We start from the raw sequence: 22382 nt of genomic DNA on the forward strand, positions 1-22382 counted from the left end.
AATGATTCATGACATCATCATAAATTATGATTCATTTTTAACTGAATAACTGTGTAGGAAAACAGAGGCCCGTTGCCAGCAACAGTGTGTGAATTGCTTATTGCGTTGCCTAATGCAAGTTTATTAAGTTAGACAGCAAACTGATCGTGTTAGCCCGGCTGAAAACTGTTGATTTAAGAAGCAATAAATTGGATCAGTCATCGGTTCGTCTCCAAATGCCCCCCAAACAAGAACACTTTCTTCTGAAACTTGTCTACACCAGGCCATATAACAGTCGGTTTCACTCTTCAAAACCAGCACATAAATGCTTGGATGATTCTTTCAGTTGACGACCTTTAAGGCACCTCAACCGCTCATTGTTATTTATCATCAATGATTCCAACAACCACTAACAACATCTAACCAATGCCATTTAAAATGATAAAATAGACTTGTCTTTAAGAAGTAAGGACATTTCCAAGTGACCCTCTGAGTGTACTGAGTACCTTTCCCTGACATCATGTCTATGATGCTGGGCTGCACAACGACTGTGTTGCGTTTGGGAGAAGGCAAAGCGATGGACTTGGCAGACTTGAGCAGGTGCAGCATGTTGGCTTGAGGACTGAAGCCCAGCTCTGGTGCCTTCTTCTTCATATCTATATGAACGCCGTGGATACAGCTCCATATACCCTGAGAGGAGACGAGGAGAGGAAATTAATGGAAGAAAAGGAAAGGAAATGAGAGCCGGAGAGGAGGGAGATAGGAGAGATAATAGAGAGTTAGTGTAATTCACAACCCAGTGACTTCACAAAAAAAGTTCAGACAATCCCCGAGACTAATTTCCTTGTGAGGTAAATTAGCAGAGACCTCTGCATCCTCTCTCCAGTGCGTTTACTGCAAACCTTAACCTCATTTTGTTTTTGTAATGTGGCTAGAAGAGATAATCACCACTTTTTTAGATGAACTGCTTTCTGAGGCGCCTAGAAAATTAAATTTAGGTGATGATGTCACTGGAGGGGGCCTTTGAGTGCAAGGAGATGTTCTTCCTAGAGCCACTTAACCTCCAGCATCGCTGCTCTAACAGCATGTGCACGCCAAGAAACACACACAGTCACACAGACACACACACACACACACACACAGGACTCTTTTTGTAAAACACTTAATGTGTGAAATGCTGCTCGTCTGGAATAAAAGCCCTGCCTAACACAGAGACATGACATATGAATAATGAAATAGTGGTCTATCTGTGTGTGCCCATTTTGTTTTTTGGGTGTGTATTTGTGTGTGCGTGTGCATATATCAATGTGTACCCCTGTTTGGTCAAGCCTGTCCCTCATCTCACTCCACCTGCGAATGTGTCGCCATTTTTAGAAGAGAGCCAGCGACGCACCGAACGTCAGAATATTCGATATCGGATGCCATCAGCCTATCAGCAAACAGGATGACATTTAGCAGTGGTGAAACTGGGAGAATATCTTTGTTCTTTCACTATATTTTTTAACTTTCACGTGTGAGAGAGAAGGGCGTTGTGTGTATGTAAATGAACTCGCGTCCTCTTAGTTGTCTGATTCCTCTATCCTGTCGTCCGTGCGCGCAGCAGTAAATTCATCTCTGCCTCAGCTGGGCTCCATTATCACACTGCCCTTCCTTCCTTTTTAATCACACACACGTGCAAAAAATTATTGTATCCTAACAGTAACAACTGTTTGTGTTTGAGACAGTTTCAGACAGCTGAATCACAGCAACACACACAGGCCCGTAGATTTATGTGAGTTTCTGATTCATCTGTTAGAAAAGTCCTTTCTGCACATCCCTGTGTGTATTTTCGATGCCCCGGAATAAGCATAAAGATTAGGCAAATTACAGAATGGATTAAAATTTGGATGCTTTGTTTTAGAGGAAATTTTTCACAACAAGACAGCAGCAAACTAATCATTTCTTAAAATTTACTGTGCTGTTTGAATTATTGCTGTTAGGCACCACAAATGCTCTCCACCGGCCCTCACAGCCGCAATAATGTGCTGAGTTGTTTTTCCCTGTTATTTCTCTGCTTCGGCCTGAAGTAATCTACAAATATAGTTATGTTTGTTTCTCTTGCAGATTCTCTGTATGTTTAGCCCGCTTTTTCTCTTTATCGGATTTTCTTTGAGAGAACTCTGTTAGCCGGCTGTGCTGTTAAACATCAATAACATTATGAGACACTCACAGCCCTCATCCCATTATTGATATAGGAAAATCCAGTGCTTTCTTGCAGTCTGAATGAGCGTTGTACATCAGTTGTTATACCCTATAGGGCCCTGTTTTATCACTAAGTGCCATTCACTGCTATGAATTCTAACAGCAGCTATCTATTCCTCAGTCACACTAGAGTAAAAGAGGACGGAGACATCCTTGTGACTTGGAAAACTGACGATTGCATTGCATTGAATATTTTCACATTTGGCAGCCAACTGCACATAGTTGAGGTGACCAACTCGTCAAAGTCTGTTTGAACTGACTGTGAGTGGTTGCAGACTCGGCCCCTGTCTGTGAAACAATCAAAGGCAACAAGACTGCAAGTCCATGCTTCAAAAATGCTGGCAATGCTCCAGTGTGACTGAAGCATTAAAGTCCTGCGTGAGATTTTGAAAACTAGGAACCAAAACTTCCTGCTGTGAAAATGTGGGTTCCTGTGCACGCTTCCAGGTGTGTGATGATTTCCTCTTTCTTACCCTGCTGATAGTGAAGAGAATGCCCGGCCTTCCAGAGCAGACACCAGTGAAGCAGTATCTCAGTCTCCAGTAGAAAAGGTGCTCCGAGATGAAGGTGAGGATGGAGAGGCCCATGGCCGTGGCCAGCATGTAGAAGACCCCTGCCATGTTGTCCACATCCAGCTGACTGGACATTACCTCATTCTTCTCATTGTGGCAGATCCCAGTCAGCCACTGAGCTTCCAGCTCCTCCATCTCACCTGTTGCAAAGATGAATGTGAAGGGTTAACACTGGAGGGGAAAAAAGAACAACGTGAGGAATGAAGGCAAAGGAATTCGAGACGTAAGGAGAAAAAGTGAACGAGGTGATGGGTGGCAGAGGGCAAGAAAGGGATGTGGTGGGAAAAGAGGCATATGAGGCGAGATGGGGAGAAGGGAGGAGGGGCGAGAGGTGAAGTGGTAAATAGATCGTAATGGAAAGGAGACAGGAGGCGGAGTGGAAAAAAGAGGTTGTAGGAGGAGGGCGAAGAATTGATAGTGATGGAGTGATAAGGAAAGATGGGAGGAATTATTATCAAACTGAGTGTGTCTGAGAACGCGTGTGCTTGAGCACGAGGGTGTTTGCCCTGAATAAAATGGCCGTGTGTGAAGCAAAGCGCTTTAGTGGTTTCAGCAGTTTGATTTCTGTCCGACTGATTCTCTTTCTTCCATTCGCACCATCTCACAGCTTATTATACAGAACAATCTGGAGGAGTAAACATAACAGGACACGGTGGGCACACACACGCACACACACACACACACACACACACACACACACACACACACACACACACACGCATGCGCGCACACAAACCCGGAGAGTAATGATGATGAAATGGTGTGTTAAGACTAGCCCTTGATAGCTTTCTGACAGAGGGAGGGAGGAGGGAGGCTGAGTGTTGGAGGGAGAGGGGTAAAGGAGGAGAAAGCTGAGCGATGGCACAACTGAGCAAAGTCCTCCAACAACTTAGAGACTTTCAATTTCAGTACAGTGTGTGACTGAGATGGCTCTCCACGGCTTACCGTCTCCTATGATGCTCAGTATGGCCAGGTCAACCAGGCGTTTCCAGTAGGATCCTTTCTGCAGGGCAATGCCATAACCTGTAGTGGCAAAGATATAACCGCTGCCGATGGTCACCAGCTTACACCCATCATCTCTCCCCGCCATGTAGTTCAACACCGCCGCATCGTAGATGAAAGCATCCAGCTTCCTGTAAGTAGTATACAATATACTTATTAAGCACTAACAGATTGAAGCCAGAATATAAAACAACAATCAGGACCTGGAGCTCGGTTTGGGTGAAGTCCCATTACGTGATCATTGTGTCCAAGTTAGATGAAAGTCTCACCAATAACGTTGGAAGAGTAATGCTTTTTGTGAATTGTGGGCAGATGATGGATGTCTCACAGTGGCAGACACCTCACTGTTCCTTTGGCCAGATGAGCTAAAAAAAGAGTTTACTAATACTTGTACAAACTTTTACTTCACCGACAGTCAAACTGGCTCAGTTTTTTACTGTGAACTAAATTATTAATAATAATATTTAATGTTATCAATTAAAATTGCAAGATTTTGAACGTGAGCCATTTTCACCTTCTGAAAGTGTTTGAGATCCACTGATTTAATAGAAAGCTAAAGCCAGTTAGCTTTACATATTACAGAATGTGTAGTCTTTAGGCTTCCTTTTTTAAACTAATATTGTGCTAATTATTCAGCTTTTGATATCATTTGGTGTAGTGTTCATGACATTTGGTGGAGTCAGGACAGCTGTTTTTGCTCTAAGCTAACTGGCAGCTAGCTTAAACTCTTACATTTAGAAATCAAAGTGGCATCACTCTTGTTAAACAGTCAGAAAGAAAACGAATAGGGGTACTTCCAAAATGCTCAGTTGTACAATAGCTGTAACAATTGGTTAGTAGTAACTGAAGTTACTATTTTTATAGTTTTTGTATGAACTTTTGCCTTTTTCTCATAAAACCAAGAAAAACGTACCTCTCCAGGGATTAACCCCCCCCCCCCTTCAGTGAAAAACAAATACAAGAAGGAAAGATAATTTTGTGTAACTGATATTTTTCACATAAACAGGCTTGTACCCTTCAGTTTTTAGATCTTGTTTTTGCACTGACACTATGGGCTGCTAGCTAAGAGGCCACAGTTTGTGTCTGATACTAGCCCAGATGTGAGCCTGATACATCTGAACTCAGCAAAGGAAAAAAAAACGACAGAATAGAGCCTGATGAATGATTGACCAAATACAAGGCAACAAGGACCCTCTATCATCATCCCATATAACAGAAGAAGCCTGCACTTAACTTCATTTTGGTTTTATATAATAGAATGAGTATACCTTGGGGCTAGACATGTGCATAAATATAAGTTATACTTTGGATGTAAATGCGCATATACTGTATGAAATGAATACATGGGTGATCTGTTGTTGCTGAGAGTTGCTGCTCCACAGATAATTTTAAACTAATATTCACTTGTGTAACTGTGCACAGCACTGGAAAACAATATAAATTAATTAAAGGATAGAGAGCGTCCTGAATGTGCGTCACAGACCATTTCATGACTGGACTGAAATTTTAACTCAGACTCCCAAGTGTTTATATTTTTCTCTGTCAAAACAACATTTTTTTTTTGCCTAATAAGTTAGCAAAATACTGATAATGCTGCTGAACGTCTTCATTATACAGTTTTGATGCTGTATAAACAAAGCCTAGTGTATTAAAAAACAAACCTTATTTCTTTCATATGCAGTATCAATAAAGTAATTATTACGGAACAAGAAAACCAAAGAAATGAAAATTATTTCTGGAGAAAGATCAAAGCCTGCAAAACTAATGAACAAATAAGAGCACTGTAGCCATCCTTCTATTTAGTGTGTGTTTAGATGGAAGAATAAAGGTAGCGAACTCCAGAACAAATTACACTCTCCCTGTTTTGGCAGCTCGTTCTTTCCAGCAGCAACAAGACTCTATAATGAGCACTTGCAGACAATGTCAGTGACAGAAACACTCAGCACAGTTACTGCAGCATTTTAGCATAAGCTACTGTTTAGCCCCATGGGGTCGAGTTCCTGCATGATGCAATGACTCTTTTTGTGTTTGTTTTCACATGTTCTTAAGCATATGTGGTGTTTGCCAACAGAATGACCGCCTCAGGTATAAAGAATCTTTCCTTGATGTGAGTTGGCTTGACAAGTTAACAGTACCCGGTCTTGAGGCTGACTAGTGCATCCACGACGCCGGTCTGATGGTATTTGGTCATGTACTGATGCATATCTGGGTAGTTCTTCCTGATGTTGCGCTCGGTGCTCCCGTTTGGAACCGTCCCGAACCGAAATGGAGGGGAATAAGAGTACGGGCTCTGGAACTGCAGTGAGGAAAAATAAGTACAGCGAAATAGTGACATATTGTTCAAAGGGGGAAAAGACAGCGTGAGACAGGAGCACAAAGAGGGAAAGAGAAACTTTAAAACAGAAAGGCTCAGAGATGAAGAGCAGTGGTGAGAGACAGCAGGAAGACAAAGTAGGAGTGAAAAAATGGGGGGGTAGGAGAGAGTAGGAGTCGGAGCTAAAGTGTGAAAACGAAGGAGAGGGAGAGGAGAGAGGAGGAAGAGTGGAACGTGACAAGAAGAGACAGAGGAGGAAGGAGGTGGGAGAGACAGTGGAGTGGACTCATCAGTCATCATCATTGTGTGTCCAGTCTAGCGTAAGACTGGCTGGGGTTCTGCTGACACTGCCAGCCCCTGGAAACTACACACACACACTCATACACATCCAAACACAAACACACACGGCTTTGATCTATGCAGCTTGTGTGTGTGTGTGTATGTGTGTGTGTGTGTGTGTGTGTGTGCCTGTAGGTCTGCTGTGCTGGCAGTGTTAGTGTGGTGACAGCTACGGCCAGAGGGTTTGGGTTGTTGAAGCCCAAGGGCGCTCCCTAGAGAGTCCTGTCTGGCTGCAGGGCTGGCATCCATTACAAGAGCAACCCTGACTGTGAATGTGTGTGTGTGTGTGTGTGTGTGTGTGCGCGCGTGTGTGTTTACATGTCCATTTGTGTGTGTTTAACCCCACCTTCTTGTCAGAGAGTCCAGTGACTTGGTCCACAAACTCTTCTTGGATCATGAAAGCAGCCAGGTTGGCAGTATAGGAGGCCAGGAAGATGACAGCAAAGAAGGCCCACACCGAGACAATGAATTTACTGGTGGTGCCCCTCGGGTTCTGCACAGGCACAGAGTTGTTGAACACCAGACCCCACAGCAGCCATATGGCCTTACCAATGGTGAATGAGGGGCCATGTGGGTCTGTGAGAGAGACGGAGACAGGGACCAGGCAGGGGAGAAGAAGGAGCAACAATAAAGAAAAAGTCAAAAAACGGGGAAAGGACCCGTGTACAAAACCTTAAACTCACAACATGAACTTCAAAAAGTTTGAACTTTGTGTAAAATGTAAATTAGAAAAATGATGCAATGACTTACAAGTCATTTCAACTACATTTAACTGAAAATGGTGCATGTTTCAAAAGGAAAGTTAAGACAGGGGCAACAGAAGACTGGAAAAGTTGTATAATGCTAAAGAAAATAAACCCAGCAGAACTTATGAGGGTTTTTGGTAACGTGAGTAGCTGTTTCTTAACATAAAAATACAAAGTAAACTGGGGGTTTTATTATCTACATATACATTGTTATTGCTCTTAATTGGTTCTGTGAAGCACCTCTGGTTTTTAAATGTGCTATATAAATAAAATTGTATTGTATTTTATTATTAAATGATTACAGTAATGTGTGGTAATTCCTGTGCACGGGTTCAGAAATACTACAGAAAATCAAAATCTTGGTGAATACAGGTCATTGCTGCACTAACAGTAAGTTCAAACTCTTCAAGAAAAACACAATTTAAAGCTCAAGTTGAGGGAAAAACGGTCCTGTGGTCTGGGGGAATCAATATTTGAAATTCTTCATGGACAACTTAGAGATGTTGTGTGCTCTGGGCTAAAGAGGAGAGGGGCCATTCAGCTTGTTTTTTTTTTTTACTTACAGTTCAAAAGCTGCCATCTGATATTGTATATGGAGTGCTTTAATGCAAATGTGCACATCTGTGAAGACACCATTAATCATGAATGATGCTAAATGATATATTATTTCATCAAGATAAAACCAAAATACTTTCTGTGAGTAATACTAGAGCATGACCGAGTCCGAGTGCTAAGCCTGGTCAGGCCTGCGGTCCAGAACAAACTGTCAACATATGTTGCAATATTTTACATGAAAAATACAACAAAGGAAGTCCTGTTGAGCAAGGGAAACATTCTACTGTCAAAACAACAGCAACTGGTTGTTAACCCTTTTTCGAGTGAGAAACCAAACTTCAGTAAACATCCAAAATGGCCTCAACCCCTCTCTGTGAAGTCGAAGAGCTTATATGTATTTCTCCCAGCCCCTCAACATCATGGCATCTAACCAGCCCAACCCTAACCCTAAGGTAACTAATATGGTAATTTCACTGACCTTGATTTGCAACAGAAAAATGAAAAACTAAAGAATTAAATACATTTTTGTAACGTCTTCTAATGTCTTTTTTAACTTCCAAGTATTTAAATGAATTTAAAAAATAATAATAACAATAAGAATCAGAAAACCCTTGTTTTTTTCTTACACCCGACTGTGTTTTTGCACAGGTTCTTCTTCCACCTCCTTCTCCTCACCATCATGTGATGTTTAAAACAATACGTGTTTATAATTGGCAGCCTATTTTAGAATAGAGACATAATTTGTAAATGAAGGAAAAAGTGCTTTATAATTTAATAGAATCAGGGGGATGGTTTTTGTAAAAATGCACTCAACCTGAGCATTTTTCAATGTCACTGTGAAGAACAAGCATTTTCTTGGGTTTTAAAAAAAAGAAATAGTGGAAAAAGTTTTTGGCCAATCAAATCAAAGTCTCAAACAAATTTGTCCACTAACTGATCTAATTTCCAATTTGGTGGGTTGAGCCAAACCCAAATGAATGTTTTTCAGATTAATATGTTTCAGAGGAAAAGACAAAAAAGAAGATGAAAAAAAGCAAAAGAGGTAATCAGATCTCCAAATTGTGGCTTCAATCAAATCTAAATGGATCTAAATGTTCAGGTTAAAAATCTAGTTACAAAGTTTTAAACCAAGCACTCATTGTTCAATCAGTGGGAGGTGAAAAAAACAGCAAGCTAAACACATTGTATAGATTTCCTGAACTTTCAGAAGTGCTGAGTGGAAAATCAAAGGAAAAAACATTCACTTGCTACTTCTGGATCGGCCTTTAGCTGATTTAAATGTTAAATTAAGTCACAACCTTTTGTACAACATTAATCTCCAATTCAGAGCCGACAGGGAAGCTCCAAGTTTTGGTTTTTGATGACGCCTCAGATTACAGGTTTGGTAGTTCTGGGAGAGAAATGCTAATGCTCTGTAGCATTACCTGAACTGTCTGAAGTCAAGTGATAATAGGTCACTTCTTTTGCTTCAGGGCGTCTTGCTCCTGGGAAAAACGATTGGTGTGATATTCTTTGTATGTGTGTGTGTGTGTGTGTGTGTAAGTCTACCTTTGCCTTGGGCCAAGTTGCGGTTGAAGCCCAGCGGACTGACAAACTCAAAGAGGAAGACGGCGATGGCTGTGACAATGAGCAGCATCACAAACATCATCACCCAAACCGATGCACTGAAGGGCTCTGAGAGGAAGGAGAAGGAGAGAGAGAGGGAGCAGAAAGAGTTAAAGGCAAATCGAGTACACGAGACAGCGAGATATCGTGGAGGAGCAGGAGTGAGGGACGTAGAGGGAAAGTGGAGGCAGACAGACTCGCGGAAATAAAAGAAGAGACGCACACACACACAAAAAAACAGGGATGAGGGGGGAGATAAAGTGAGGAAATGATGATAGAGAAGAAACAGAGAGGGGAAAAAGGGATACAGATGGAGTGAGAGAGGAGGGAAGGAGAGGGAGAGTTAGTCACAGAGAGTTTGACGGAGCACATTTCCATATTTCTCATTATTCCCTTGGATGAGAGCTGAGAGAGAGGGAGAGGCCTGGGGCGGGGGAGATGGTAGAGGAAAGGGTTAGAGAGAGAGAAAGGGAGAGAGAGGGAGAGAGAGAGAGGGGGGGAGAGAGAGAGGAACCAAGCCCAGAGTGATCTGCTGTGCCCTGCTGTGGGCATGTGTATGTGATCTATTTGTGTGTTTGGTGTGTAGCAGGGCAGGAGTTCAGAGAGCGGGATGAGTGCCAGAGACATTGAACCCAGACAAATTGTGTGTGTGTGTGTGTGTGTGTGTGTGTGTGTGTGTGTGTGTGTGTGTGTGTGTGTGTGTGTGTGTGTGTCACTGCATGTGTAAGTATGCGACTGCCAGAGTTAGCCAACCCTGAGAGATTGTGCGCTGAGGTGCCTCTAATATGAGTGCGAGATACTGAACCGTCACTGATACCCTGGCGCAGGCTCAACACACACATTTGCTTAAACACACACACATGCATACATGCACGCAATCATACAATAAGCTTTAACATAAATACACGCACAAAGCATTCACCCCTTAACATACATACGGCAACAGCACCTTCGTTCTCCACACATCCTTGTCTCACTACACAAACGTCCCAATATATAAATATATATAAATATATATGTATGCATATATAATATCGCAAAAATGTCTTGTTTTTGTTTTTCTCCCAGCACACACACACGTGCATACTGACACATGGCTTGACACGCTGGGACCAACACACGCATGGTCCAATACATCCCCTCGCTCCCTGCCTCGCTCCAATGACAATACAAGACATTAGGCAACCACAGAGGAGCGCTTCAATTCCTAGTCGTCTGAACAACTGGAGAGGAGGAGAAGGCAGGGGAGAGGAAAGGGGGGAGGGGTGTATCAAGAGTGCTTTGTCTGAGCTGACTTTTCAAAAAACAGCTGGCACGCTCCACTTCCTCTGCACTGGTAGAAATATTAATGTGCTTAGGGTGTTGAGGCTCAGATAAAGTCAAGAGTACAAGTGGAATTTGGCCAGCATATACTGTCTGAATAAAATATTCCATTTTATGTGCAAGACTTCGCCAACATGTAAGCACCTCCCCTTTTCTCTGCCCCCAGTAGTCAACTGAGTTGGGGGACCGCCAGAGAATAAAAGAAAAAAAAAAGGGGGTCGAGTTAAAAAGAGAGCGATGGATTTACCGAGGAAGGCTGAAGGCGAGACGGTCCCGTTGCTGCGTGACACCATGACGCTGATGCCGGTCTCCACAAAGGGCACAGAGAAGTCGATGACCTCCGACCTCTCCTCGTTAATGGTCAACGAGCCAACGGCCATCTCTGCCTTTTTATACACCACCTAGCAACCAGAGAGAGAGAGAAGCACTGTTATACCGAGAGCATGACTTACTGCCTACACTGTCAGAAATAAATACAGTGAGCTCTGTAAATATTTGGACAACATCACACAGTTTCACTCTGACTTTTTCCTGCTTTTTATTTTGGATGTGAAATATCACATTGTATCACAGGGTATAACTCGGAATGTCAGCCGTAGTTGGAGGGCAGCTCCAGCCAATCCGATGAAAAGTGAAAGTACAGCTGTCTTTTTCATTGTGCCACCATTTGTAAATGTCTCAGTGTATTGTGACAGAGGGACATTCTGCTCATGAAGATGTCTTTTTTAGTAGGAAATAAAATATTATGCTTTTCTTTTTCAAATGTAATTGTTGAAAGGCTTCTAGTGGTCTGATCCGTGAACGATCTGTGGATCGTAATGTCAGGTTTCATTATCTCTGGTGTAAATTTCAGTTTAAAGGTTTCCCTGTGGCAGCGTTTAGGTTTAATATGATCTGTGGCTGAATAAATCATTTCCAGATAAGATAATTGATAGGAATTGGGTAAGACTGATGGTGTCCTGTCCCCTTTTTAAATCAGGACCCACGGACATAACTGTTCAGTGAAAAGAAACAAGCGGCTGGGCAGTCGTTGCATTTCTGTTACACTTTGAAGCTAATCAAAACAGATTAAAGAGTACCTCCCAGTGCTGTGTTTTGAGATCTGAGAGTGCAAACTGTAGGTTTGAGAGCAAAGCTGATATTCTATGTTTTTCATATTGATAACAAACTATGTGAAACAACCAGAAACATTGAACTGATCCAACTAATCGCATTGTTTTTATAGCCAAAGTCTAAAACATGCCTCGGTGCCCCCAGGGCTCCATCGTTGTCCTTAAAGTAATAAAAAGAAGTCATTAGATTTACAAGTTCCCTCATTAGAATTAACACAGGCACTGCAGTTTATTTCAAGTTCATCCCACTTAAACAGTATTGCTCTTGTACTGAGACATTAATTAATTAAATTAAAAAAAACAATTGCGATTACTGAGCCTCTTTAAAAAAAACCCCATTAGCAATCCATTTTTTAAGAATCACTTTTATCGGTATTAAAGGAAATGAAAGTGGGAAAAATGCCCCCCCCCCCTTACGGCTTATTCATTTTTACTTTGCTAAATATTATTGTTTAACTGGCCCCTTGCCTCTCAGCCCATTCACGTTTCTAGGACCATCAATTATTACTCATTTGGCCAAACTAGCATGGCTCATTTACCCACGATGCCCTGACAGACCGGTTTATGGTTAGTGAGATAGGTCTGTCACCCCTAACTTGTCATTTGTCAACAAGTGTCATTACTAATGTGAAGAAGCATATTTTACACTGCATCTTTTAATAAACGTAACTAAATGTGGGTATTTGGGAGTCTCGTTTGGTGCCTAAACCAAAGCAGAAAGTGAAAATAAGCCAAATTAAATACAAAACACAAAGGTCCCAAGTGTCCAACCTTGAAGCAGATGGCCTATAGCAGCAGAAGACCACACAAAGGATCTGAGGCTACAATTTGCACAGGCATACCAACATTTTCCTGGTCTTATCAGTCTGGATTTCTAATGTGATTTTTGGAAGTAAAGGTCAACAACATGAAACCATGGATCCATCCTGTCTTCTGATGGCTGCTTCAGGATAATGCGCCATGTCACAAAGCTCAGATCAACTCAAACTGGTTTCTTGAACATGACAGTGAGATCAGTGTACTCAAATGGCCTCAACAGTTGACAGATTTCAAAACAACGGAGCACCTTTGGGATGTGCTGAAATGCGATTTTCACATCTTAGACAATCAAAATCAGCGAGCAATGTTTCGAGCGGCTTGCTAAAACTGTTCCATGAAGAATTTCGGTAGTTCTGAAGGCAAAAGGGAATCCAACCCAGTGCTGGCAAACTGTAACTAGCTGTAACTAGCTACTAAGTGAAAACGTGGGCATTGTTGATTTCTAAAGGCAGCCAATATATCTGTGTGCCAGTATGTGAAGGAACCAACTCTAAACGACATCTTGTGTGTAATTAGGAAACGCAGGTGGCATCTCACAGAACATCATTATATTACGCCCGGAGAGAGAACAGGTTTCATTTTGCAAAAGTAGCCTGGTAGCGTAAGCATAAAAAAAACTTAGCAGGCAGCACTACGTCACTGCTATACTTAAAGTTCTATTTCATATCATTGTTAATTGAAATGCTTGCACAGAAAGTCAGACTCACAGAATATACATTCATTTATTAAGAGAGAGACAGGCAGTACCTCTCCAACCATGCCATTCCAGACGTTGTTGATCTTCTTTCCATGTTTCCCGTTGGTGACCAGGTAGAGATCATAGGTAAACTTCACATTCCTGGCTATCTTCTTGAGAATGTCAATGCAGAAACCCTTGCAGCACTGCTTAATATAAGCGCCTCCTGATGTGCTGTTACTGCAACAAGCATATGCACAAACAGAATTAGGTCATTTTTTATATCAGAGGACATTTGAGTGTTATGTGTGTAACTGTGCGAGCTGCCTGCTCACTCCACATCTGGTGGTTCCATCAAACTGTAAAACTAGAATTATGACACTACTAAAGGGTAGAGAGAGCTTTCAGTCTGTGTGTGAGGGACTGTGTGTTTCCCTTAGTGCCAGCTACCCAAACCAGATGAAAACACAGGGGTACCGAGCATAAGCTACTGGGCTTTAAATAGAGCCAGGCTCTACAGAACAACCAACCCACATAATTAAAATATCAGCTGTCCTTTCCTCATCTGTCTTCTGTGTCCTTTTCGCTCTGCCTCCTCGGTGTTTCTCAGCTTTCGTCTGTAGGAAGATGCTGCCCCAAAAAACTCCGCAGCCGCACACATAGGATGCACAGAATAAACTTTTCTGACAGCCGTCCCCGAGGACCTCAGAGCAGTGAACTAAACTGCATTGTTGGATCAAATGATTCTCATAATCTATTAAACCCTACCAGCATTTTCAAAAGCATTTCCATGAAAAGTTAATTCCGTTCCCATGTCAGCAATCTTTGATGTAGCGTACTGTATGCGGATGGGAGCAGCAGCTCTGTGACCTTTTCACTTGCCTTTTTCGCTGACTCCAATTCAGGAGAAAGTTCATGAAGAACTGAGGGATTCATGCGCACAGAACACCGAGAACGACTGTCAAAGACACGACACATCAAAGGATTAACAGATCCTTTAACTGCAGTCGACTGTATCTGCGGCGCATCATTACTGCGTGTACGAGAGAGACAGAAAGAGCCAGAGCAAGCATCGTATACGTACGCGTGAGTGAGTCTGAGTATGTAAAATCTCAGTGTCGCAGGTGTTCTAATGCACACATACTGCATACATTAGTTTTTCCCAGCTGGGCTCTCTCTGAACATGCAAACACACAGACACATATACACACACACCAACAGGCTGTCTGAGGTTCACATATAGTACATCTCTTTGATTATTTTCATAACAACAAACAGATGCAAATGATATGGAAGTAGTGACTGTGTAAATGTAGCAGCTGTAGGGGTTTAGATACTGTATACAGATGTATGGACATCTGCACATGAAGTGCTGCACATAAACATGACAAGTGTAGAAGAAACTTGTCTTTTTACCTCAGATTTTAGAGCAATCCCCTCTAGCGGATGACTGGTTAAGGTCACAAGTTAAGCTCTGTATGAGAGGTGATTCAGATGTCTAATAGTCCTTGCCTGCAGTGCTGATAATCTCAGAGGTTGTTATGATGCATCCATTTCTCTGAGGCATCTCCCGTCTGCCTTCTTTGAGTTCTACAGATGCAAAACCTTTAATATGGTGGCTTCCGGCTGTTAAAGAAATCTTCAAAGAAAGTAATTACCGGTGAGTTTTTGCACTTCCCCTGTGGTTAGCAGTGACAGTCCTATCCTATCCTATCTATGCTAACCCACGCTAATGACTATCCTGAACAATTTCAACTATTTTCTGCTGTCTGGATGAACCGACGCATTGATGACACAGAATGCTTCAGAAAAGAGATGTTAGTTGAACATTAGGGCTGTGTTGTGGTTAATGAAAGCACACATATGGTACTCAATAAGTGACAAAATTAACCTCAGTCGATTATAATGCATATTTAGGGGCTCCAAACTGGACATCCAAAATGTGCAAATGAGCAAAATAGAAAAGCTGCCTTATCTTGTCACGGAGAGCCACTGGTCGAGGTGTCCATTTGTAAAGTAGATAAATGGAGCAAATCCAAGAGGAGTTTAATTGAGAAAGTTCTACTTTCACTGTATATCTGAAAAATATCTTCTTTTTGTTTATACATTCAAGACGGCATGCGACATATTTCAGCCTCTACAATAATGCCTTTTAAGTTCTTTCAAAGAGAAGAGTCCTCAGTATTGTTTGACATGCCGCTGCTGAAAAAAGGCTCAAAAGCTCTCTGCTGGGCTGACTTAAAAACAAATGTCATGTACGTTAAAACACATTGAACTGATATGACATCTGAGGAATCTATATTTGATGTTATTAAAGGCCTATTATCAAAAATATCTTTTCATCATTTTCATCTTAAATCAACTGAAAAATTATCAATTTGTTGCAACACAAATGACATGCAGTGCAGAACAAACATCAATCAATGAGGTGGACAGTAACAGTAAAAGTGTACTATGTTGTCATATATATATAAACATATATATATATATATATAAACATATATATATATATATATATATATATATATATATATATATACACACACACACATAAAATAATCACATTAAATGAAGTAGCATGGCAAAGCCTGTGTGAATTTGTGATACTGTTGTCAAGAGTGCTGATAACAGATAACAAAATGTTCTGGGATCCAGATAAAGACATCAGATATCAGATAAAGACTTGCTAAAAATAATGATAAGAAAAAAATTTAAGCAAACGGGTATGAGGGTTGTTTTTAATGTGAGTGAGGAATCAAGATATTCAAGGGAATATTTTACAACACAGGATATGGAGCAATTCTGCTTTCCCGCCTGGAGTAGAAAGGACATTTTGCTGTTGGGGAAGAGCAAGAGCAAAAAAAAAAGAAAAAAAGAAGAAGAAGTCAAGGCCAGGTGAAATGACGACGAAGCTGCCGCAGGGAGCAGAGAGCTAAGTGGCCAGTTGTAGCAGAGCACAAAGCACAAGCTGGTGAGTTTGGATAGGCCGCAGCCTGCAGATATGGACGCACGACTCCCCGAGGAGCCTTGAGCGCCAGGACCAGAATTTAGAATTCGATGCGAACAGCCACCGGTAGCCAGTGAGGAAGAAGAGTGTGGAGGAGGTGGGGAGCGCAGGGAGAACTTGGGGAGGTTGACGGCAGGGCAGGCTGCAGCGTTCTGCTGAACAGAATACTTTACGAGGCCGGCTTGGTGGATGTTGCAGCACTCCAGATGGCCGATGACAAAAGGTTGGGCAGCGTCCCACATGAAACATCTTTTCATTTTCTGTCTCCAGGCGTGGTGCAGGCTGGGGTTTGTTCTTTTTTTTATAACATAAATTAACCTCTGCTAAAATTGTTACACATAACTGAGTGCCCCGGAGTTGCCCAGAAAGCTATGTTCTTGGTATGAAAACAAAAAAGGCTGAAAGAAATTTAATGCCTCTGATGATCAACATTTTCTAATCTACTGAACACTGTGTTGATGCCAAGATAAGGTGCTTGTTTCACAGAATACCACATATCAATAATAAGTTTATTGATATAGCACCAAATCACAATAGCAGTAGCCCCAATGTGCTTTTTATTGGAAGGTAAAGACTATAATCAGACGGCTGCCTGTGAGCAAGTACTTGGCGACAGTGGGAAGGAAAAAGTTCCTTTTAACAGGAAAAAATCTCCAGCAGAACCAGGCTCAGGGAGGGGTGGACATCTGCCACTAGCGGCTGGAGGTGAGGGGAGGGAGACAGGACAAAAGACATACAGTGGAAGAGAGTCGAATAATAACTAATGATTAAATGCACACTGGTGTATAAACACATAGAGAGTGAAAAAATGAAGAAATACTCAGTGCATCATGGGTTGCCCTAGCAGCCCAGACCTGTTGACATAACTAAGCCTAACTAAGAGAAGGTTTAGGGTCACCTGATCAAGCCCAAAAAGCTTTATCCAAACAACTGTCTTAAACCCAGTTATTTAGTATACTGCATGTACTCTTCACATGTACAGTATATAATTTAAATCATCGGTCCATCGATTAATCAATTAATAAACAGTTAAATGTAAAAATTTATTTAAAAAAATACTTTTCTATAGAAAAACTGTCCAAATTTCAACTGGAATTGCCACCTTTGGGTTTTTGGCCTCTGCAAACCAATCATGATGAGGTTTACAGCCATATCAGTCCAGATTCATTATGTATATTCCATGCAGGCTCTGATATAGTTTCAAAGATGGACACCCAAATATTAAAAATGGCCACAATGTCCCCTTCTGTTCCTGAGCTGTGACACAGAATAATAGCTACAAAAGTGTGTTGCAGAACAGCGAAGCTGTTGCTCGACCTTTTGGCTATAAAATGTCATTCTCTCATCATTTTATCCTGTTATAAAATTATGTGAAGTTTTTGTTATAATTGTCTTGTGAATTCTTGAGTTTAAAAATGTGTTTTGTGAGGTCAAAGTGAGCTTTGACTCTAAGACTCAAACTCAAACCTTGAGTCAGGCTGAACATCTGTGCCAGATGCAATGAAATTTAGTGTTCCTGTGACACTGCAATCAAAACAATGTTGTGTTAAATTTCCAGAATATACCCCCTTCATAAGAATGGGATGGACAGAAGTACGTGATGACGCACGCTGAAAAAAAGGGATTGGCCAACTCTTGGATTTACGTAAGCATCTTGCGTGTATTTAACATAAGTGCCTCATGCTTTAAAGTTAAGTGTAACTATATAGTGTAGAAACTACATGATATGCAGAGAGGCTAGATTAAATTGTTCATATCATGTTCGAGTGAAGCAAGTCAATAACTTTCAGTTTCGTATGCTTTGGATCGTGGTTTCAGGAAGGCATCCATCTCAGTCAATTCGAGTAGCCTCCACTACTTTTTTTGGTATACTGAAAAAGTAAATTGGGTGTTTGTTACATTAAAAACAAAATTACATGTCTAAATTAACTTGTAATTTAAACACAATAATTTCATGCTTCTATGAACGTAATTAAATCATGAAGGATCTGTACGAAATTCAACAACTTAATTTGTTCTTGTTGAGATGACCTGATACAATCTAGTAAGAGTGCTTAGTTGCTGAACTCATGAAATTCACAAGATCGCACGAGATGTCAAACTGCAGGAAAATCACTGGCGTTATAAGAGGCAGACAACTACACACACACCACATGCATGCTATTGCTATTTATTGTGGATTAACCTGTCAAGGACAAAAACGTACAAAAAAATTCTGCATCAAGCCTTGAAATCATAGCTTTCCTACTTTTGTTAAGTCTGATTGGTGGCATGGTGGTAAGGTCTCCAACCTTCCTTTCATATCAAAAATCCTTGAAAGAGTAGTTGTCAAACAGCTAACAGATCATCTGCAGAGGAATGGTTTATTTGAAGAGTTTCAGTCAGGTTTCAGAGCTCATCACAGTACAGAAACAGCTTTAGTGAAGGTTACAAATGATCTTCTTATGGCCTCTGACAGTGGGCTCATCTCTGTGCTTGTCCTGCTAGACCTTAGTGCAGCATTCGATACTGTCGACCATAATATCCTATTAGAGCGATTAGAACATGCTGTAGGTATTACAGGTACTGCACTGCAGTGGTTTGTATCATATTTATCTAATAGACTCCAATTTGTGCATGTAAATGGAGAGTCCTCTTCACACACTGAGGTTAATTATGGAGTTCCACAGGGTTCAGTGCTAGGACCAATTCTGTTTACATTATACATGCTTCCCTTAGGCAGCATCATTAGAAGACATAGCATACATTTTCACTGCTATGCAGATGACACCCAGCTCTATCTGTCCATGAAGCCAGATAGCACACACCAATTAGTTAGACTGCAGGAATGTCTTAAAGACATAAAGACCTGGATGGCCGCTAACTTTCTGCTTCTTAATTCAGATAAAACTGAGGTTATTGTACTCGGCCCTGAAAATCTTAGAAATATGGTATCTAACCAGATTCTTACTCTGGATGGCATTACCTTGGCCTCCAGTAACGCTGTGAGGAACCTTGGAGTCATTTTTGACCAGGATATGTCCTTCAATGCACATATTAAACAAATATGTAAGACTGCTTTCTTCCATTTGTGCAACATCTCTAAAATTAGAAATATCCTGTCTCAGAGTGACGCTGAAAAACTAGTTCATGCATTTATTACTTCCAGGCTGGACTACTGTAATTCTTTATTATCAGGATGTCCAAAAAACTCACTGAAAAGCCTTCAGCTAATCCAAGATGCTGCAGCAAGAGTACTGACAGGGACTAGAAAGAGAGAGCATATTTCTCCTGTTTTGGCTTCCCTTCATTGGCTTCCCGTTAAATCCAGAATTGAATTCAAAATCCTGCTCCTCACATACAAGGTCTTAAATAATCAGGCCCCATCTTATCTTAATGACCTTGTAGTACCATATCACCCTATTAGAGCACTTCGCTCTCGCTCTGCAGGCCTACTTGTTGTTCCTAGAGTATTTAAAAGTAGAATGGGAGGGAGAGCCTTCAGTTTTCAGGCCCCTCTTCTGTGGAACCAGCTTCCAGTTTGGATTCTGGAGACAGACACTATCTCTACTTTCAAGATTAGGCTTAAAACTTTCCTTTTTGCTAAAGCATATAGTTAGGGCTGGACCAGGTGACCCTGAATCCTCCCTTAGTTATGCTGCAATAGATGTAGGCTGCCGGGGGATTCCCATGATGCATTGAGTTTTTCCTTTCCAGTCACCTTTCTCACTCACTATGTATTAATAGACCTCTCTGCATTGAATCATATCTGTTATTAACCTCTGTCTCTCTTCCACAGCATTTCTTTATCCTGGCTTCCTTCTCTCACCCCAACCGGTCGCAGCAGATGGCCGTCCCTCCCTGAGCCTGGTTCTGCCGGAGGTTTCTTCCTGTTAAAAGGGAGTTTTTCCTTCCCACTGTCGTCAAAGTGCTTGGTCATAGGGGGTCATATGATTCTTGGGTTTTTGTCTGTATCTATGAAGCGCCTTGAGGCGACTTTTGTTGTGATTTGGCGCTATATAAATAAAATTGAATTGAATTGAATTGAATTGAATTAGTGCTGTTGCTTCACAGTAAGAAGATCCTGGGTTCAAATCCACAATCTGGCTAGTTTGCACTAGTTTCTCTCTGGGTATTCTGGTTTCTTCCCACAGTTAAAAGTCGTGCAGTTGTTAGAGTTAGGTTAATTGATGAGTCTAAATTACCTGTCAATGTAAGTGCAAATGGTTGTTTGTGACAGACTTGTGAGTTGTCTAGGGTGTACCCTGCCTAACAATTCAGGGTTATTTCCAAGCCCCCCTGCAACCAGGATAAAGATAGGATGTTAGTTGTTGTAGATCCATTAAATTTTTATGTTTACCAGACTCTAGACTTTGTTGAACATTATGTAATATGAAGACAACATGTAGTATTTAAATGAGCAAGTAGTATTGGGGTAAATGTTATTTAATAGTGTTGAAATACAATGACAAAATTGTGAAGGATTAAAATATTCCAAGAGCTCAACTTACTTCATCTAAACATGTTTCAATCGTGTTTTATGAACACAAAATGCACGTTTATTGATTATGAAAAAGTTGCGTTGATTGAACACAATTGTTTAAGTTTCTGCCAAAGCAAAACATTTGTGTGCAACCAATGTCCACTATTGAATCAAGTAAATCCAACATGGCCTTTTTTTCAGTGCAGAATCAAAAGATCTTATAATCAAGCTCAGGCTGAGAGATCTGTTGGTTGTTTTTGAACCCATAAATTCAAGCCAACCTCTTTAAGAAAACAAAAATCAGGAAGAAAAAACTGTATTAAATAATATTTTGAATAAGTTCTCCAAGTCACACGTAAAACCCAAATCATGAAAGGTGCAGAGTACCACCGGGGGGTTTAATTTTCCCATTATGAGTAATATCCACATTCTTCCAGGATCCAAGCACGCACGGCCTTAATGAGAGCAGTGTTAATGTACAATATGCAATATGAGGAAAACAATAAGCAGGGTTACTAATTAGCTGTATTGCAATATTTAAAAACAAGCAACACATTCAGAGCATTTAAAATAAAACACTAATCAAACCGAACTAATGAAACAATAAAACCACAGAGGGCTGCACTTGCCACTAAAGCGGCAGGAGAAACAAAAATCGAGTATACCGACAGATTGGCATTAGCGAGCTGACAGCGACAGAGAGCAATTAATTATTAATGCTGACAGAAATGATTACCTCTGAACCAAATGAGAACTCGGGCTGTGTGTGTCGGTTCTGTCTCTGACACAAGACTTTTATCTTGTACAACACTGGCAAAGAACAGACAGCGGGAAAAGAATACAAAAATCGAGCTAGGCGAAAGCTGCTCCTCTTATAGGTGCGAACGTTTTCAGTCAAGTTGTAACATGGGATGCAGAGTTTGTGAGTTTAGTATTAAGTTGTGCTGAAGCGTAATCGAGTTTGCCTCGATTACAGTGCAAGCTACGTACTGTACATTTGGATTTCAGACTAGAGGACAAACAGATGGTGAATCATTATTATATAAACTAAAAACGAGTGGGCCCAGTATAGATCCCGAAAAGTGCAAGAACAAAGGGCAGCTGATTGACAATCATCCTGTCAGACACACTGAGACTGGTTAGAGAGGTGTGATTCTGTTCAGCCAAGAGATACACAAACAGATGAACTAACACTACCTGTGTCCTAATGAGACTGAACCTATTCGAAGAACAAACAGGTATCTGTCTCTTGTAGCGAAGTATGGCTAACAACCTGGCTTGTGATTTTATGTGGGCAGTGGGCAGGTGTGGGTGCAGGTACTTACTTTTTGACGTGTTTGCGGCAGGGCACTGAGTTTCTCATGCAGGTGCCAGTGAGGATGTCTACGTTGTCCACAATGACGAAAGGTTTCTCTTCCAGAGTGACAATGGAGAGGTGGTTTTCATCGGCATCCTCGTCCCCATAGGAGTTATACCTCGGCCACACCGGGAACATCAGCGACAACGTCCCGTTCTCCCAGCGGCCCATCTGTGAGCACGGGAGGAAAAACACACCAAAAATCACTCCAAAAATCCACAAAAAGACATCTTATTAAAGTTTTTTCTTTCAATTTTCGCACTAATTTGTTAC

The 22382-nt window shown here is 41.3% G+C and overlaps 1 protein-coding gene across 1 annotated transcript in view; it reads right to left on the reverse strand.

The window, feature by feature from the left end:
- The window catches only part of grin2ab (glutamate receptor, ionotropic, N-methyl D-aspartate 2A, b), a 131885-nt gene that overhangs the window by 3123 nt on the left and 106380 nt on the right, over nucleotides 1-22382 (reverse strand). Inside the window, exons 10-18 of the mRNA XM_080879312.1 lie at nucleotides 22078-22280; nucleotides 13355-13523; nucleotides 10924-11077; nucleotides 9297-9422; nucleotides 6794-7023; nucleotides 5930-6090; nucleotides 3738-3925; nucleotides 2694-2932; nucleotides 486-669 (exon numbers count right to left, since the gene is read on the reverse strand). Of these exons, the coding sequence (XP_080735438.1) occupies nucleotides 486-669; nucleotides 2694-2932; nucleotides 3738-3925; nucleotides 5930-6090; nucleotides 6794-7023; nucleotides 9297-9422; nucleotides 10924-11077; nucleotides 13355-13523; nucleotides 22078-22280 (1654 nt within the window). The remainder of the gene's footprint in view (nucleotides 1-485; nucleotides 670-2693; nucleotides 2933-3737; nucleotides 3926-5929; nucleotides 6091-6793; nucleotides 7024-9296; nucleotides 9423-10923; nucleotides 11078-13354; nucleotides 13524-22077; nucleotides 22281-22382) is intronic.

Source organism: Rhamphochromis sp. 'chilingali', assembly GCF_963969265.1.
Source record: "Rhamphochromis sp. 'chilingali' genome assembly, chromosome: 4".
In the NCBI taxonomy this organism is placed as follows: domain Eukaryota; kingdom Metazoa; phylum Chordata; class Actinopteri; order Cichliformes; family Cichlidae; genus Rhamphochromis; species Rhamphochromis sp. 'chilingali'.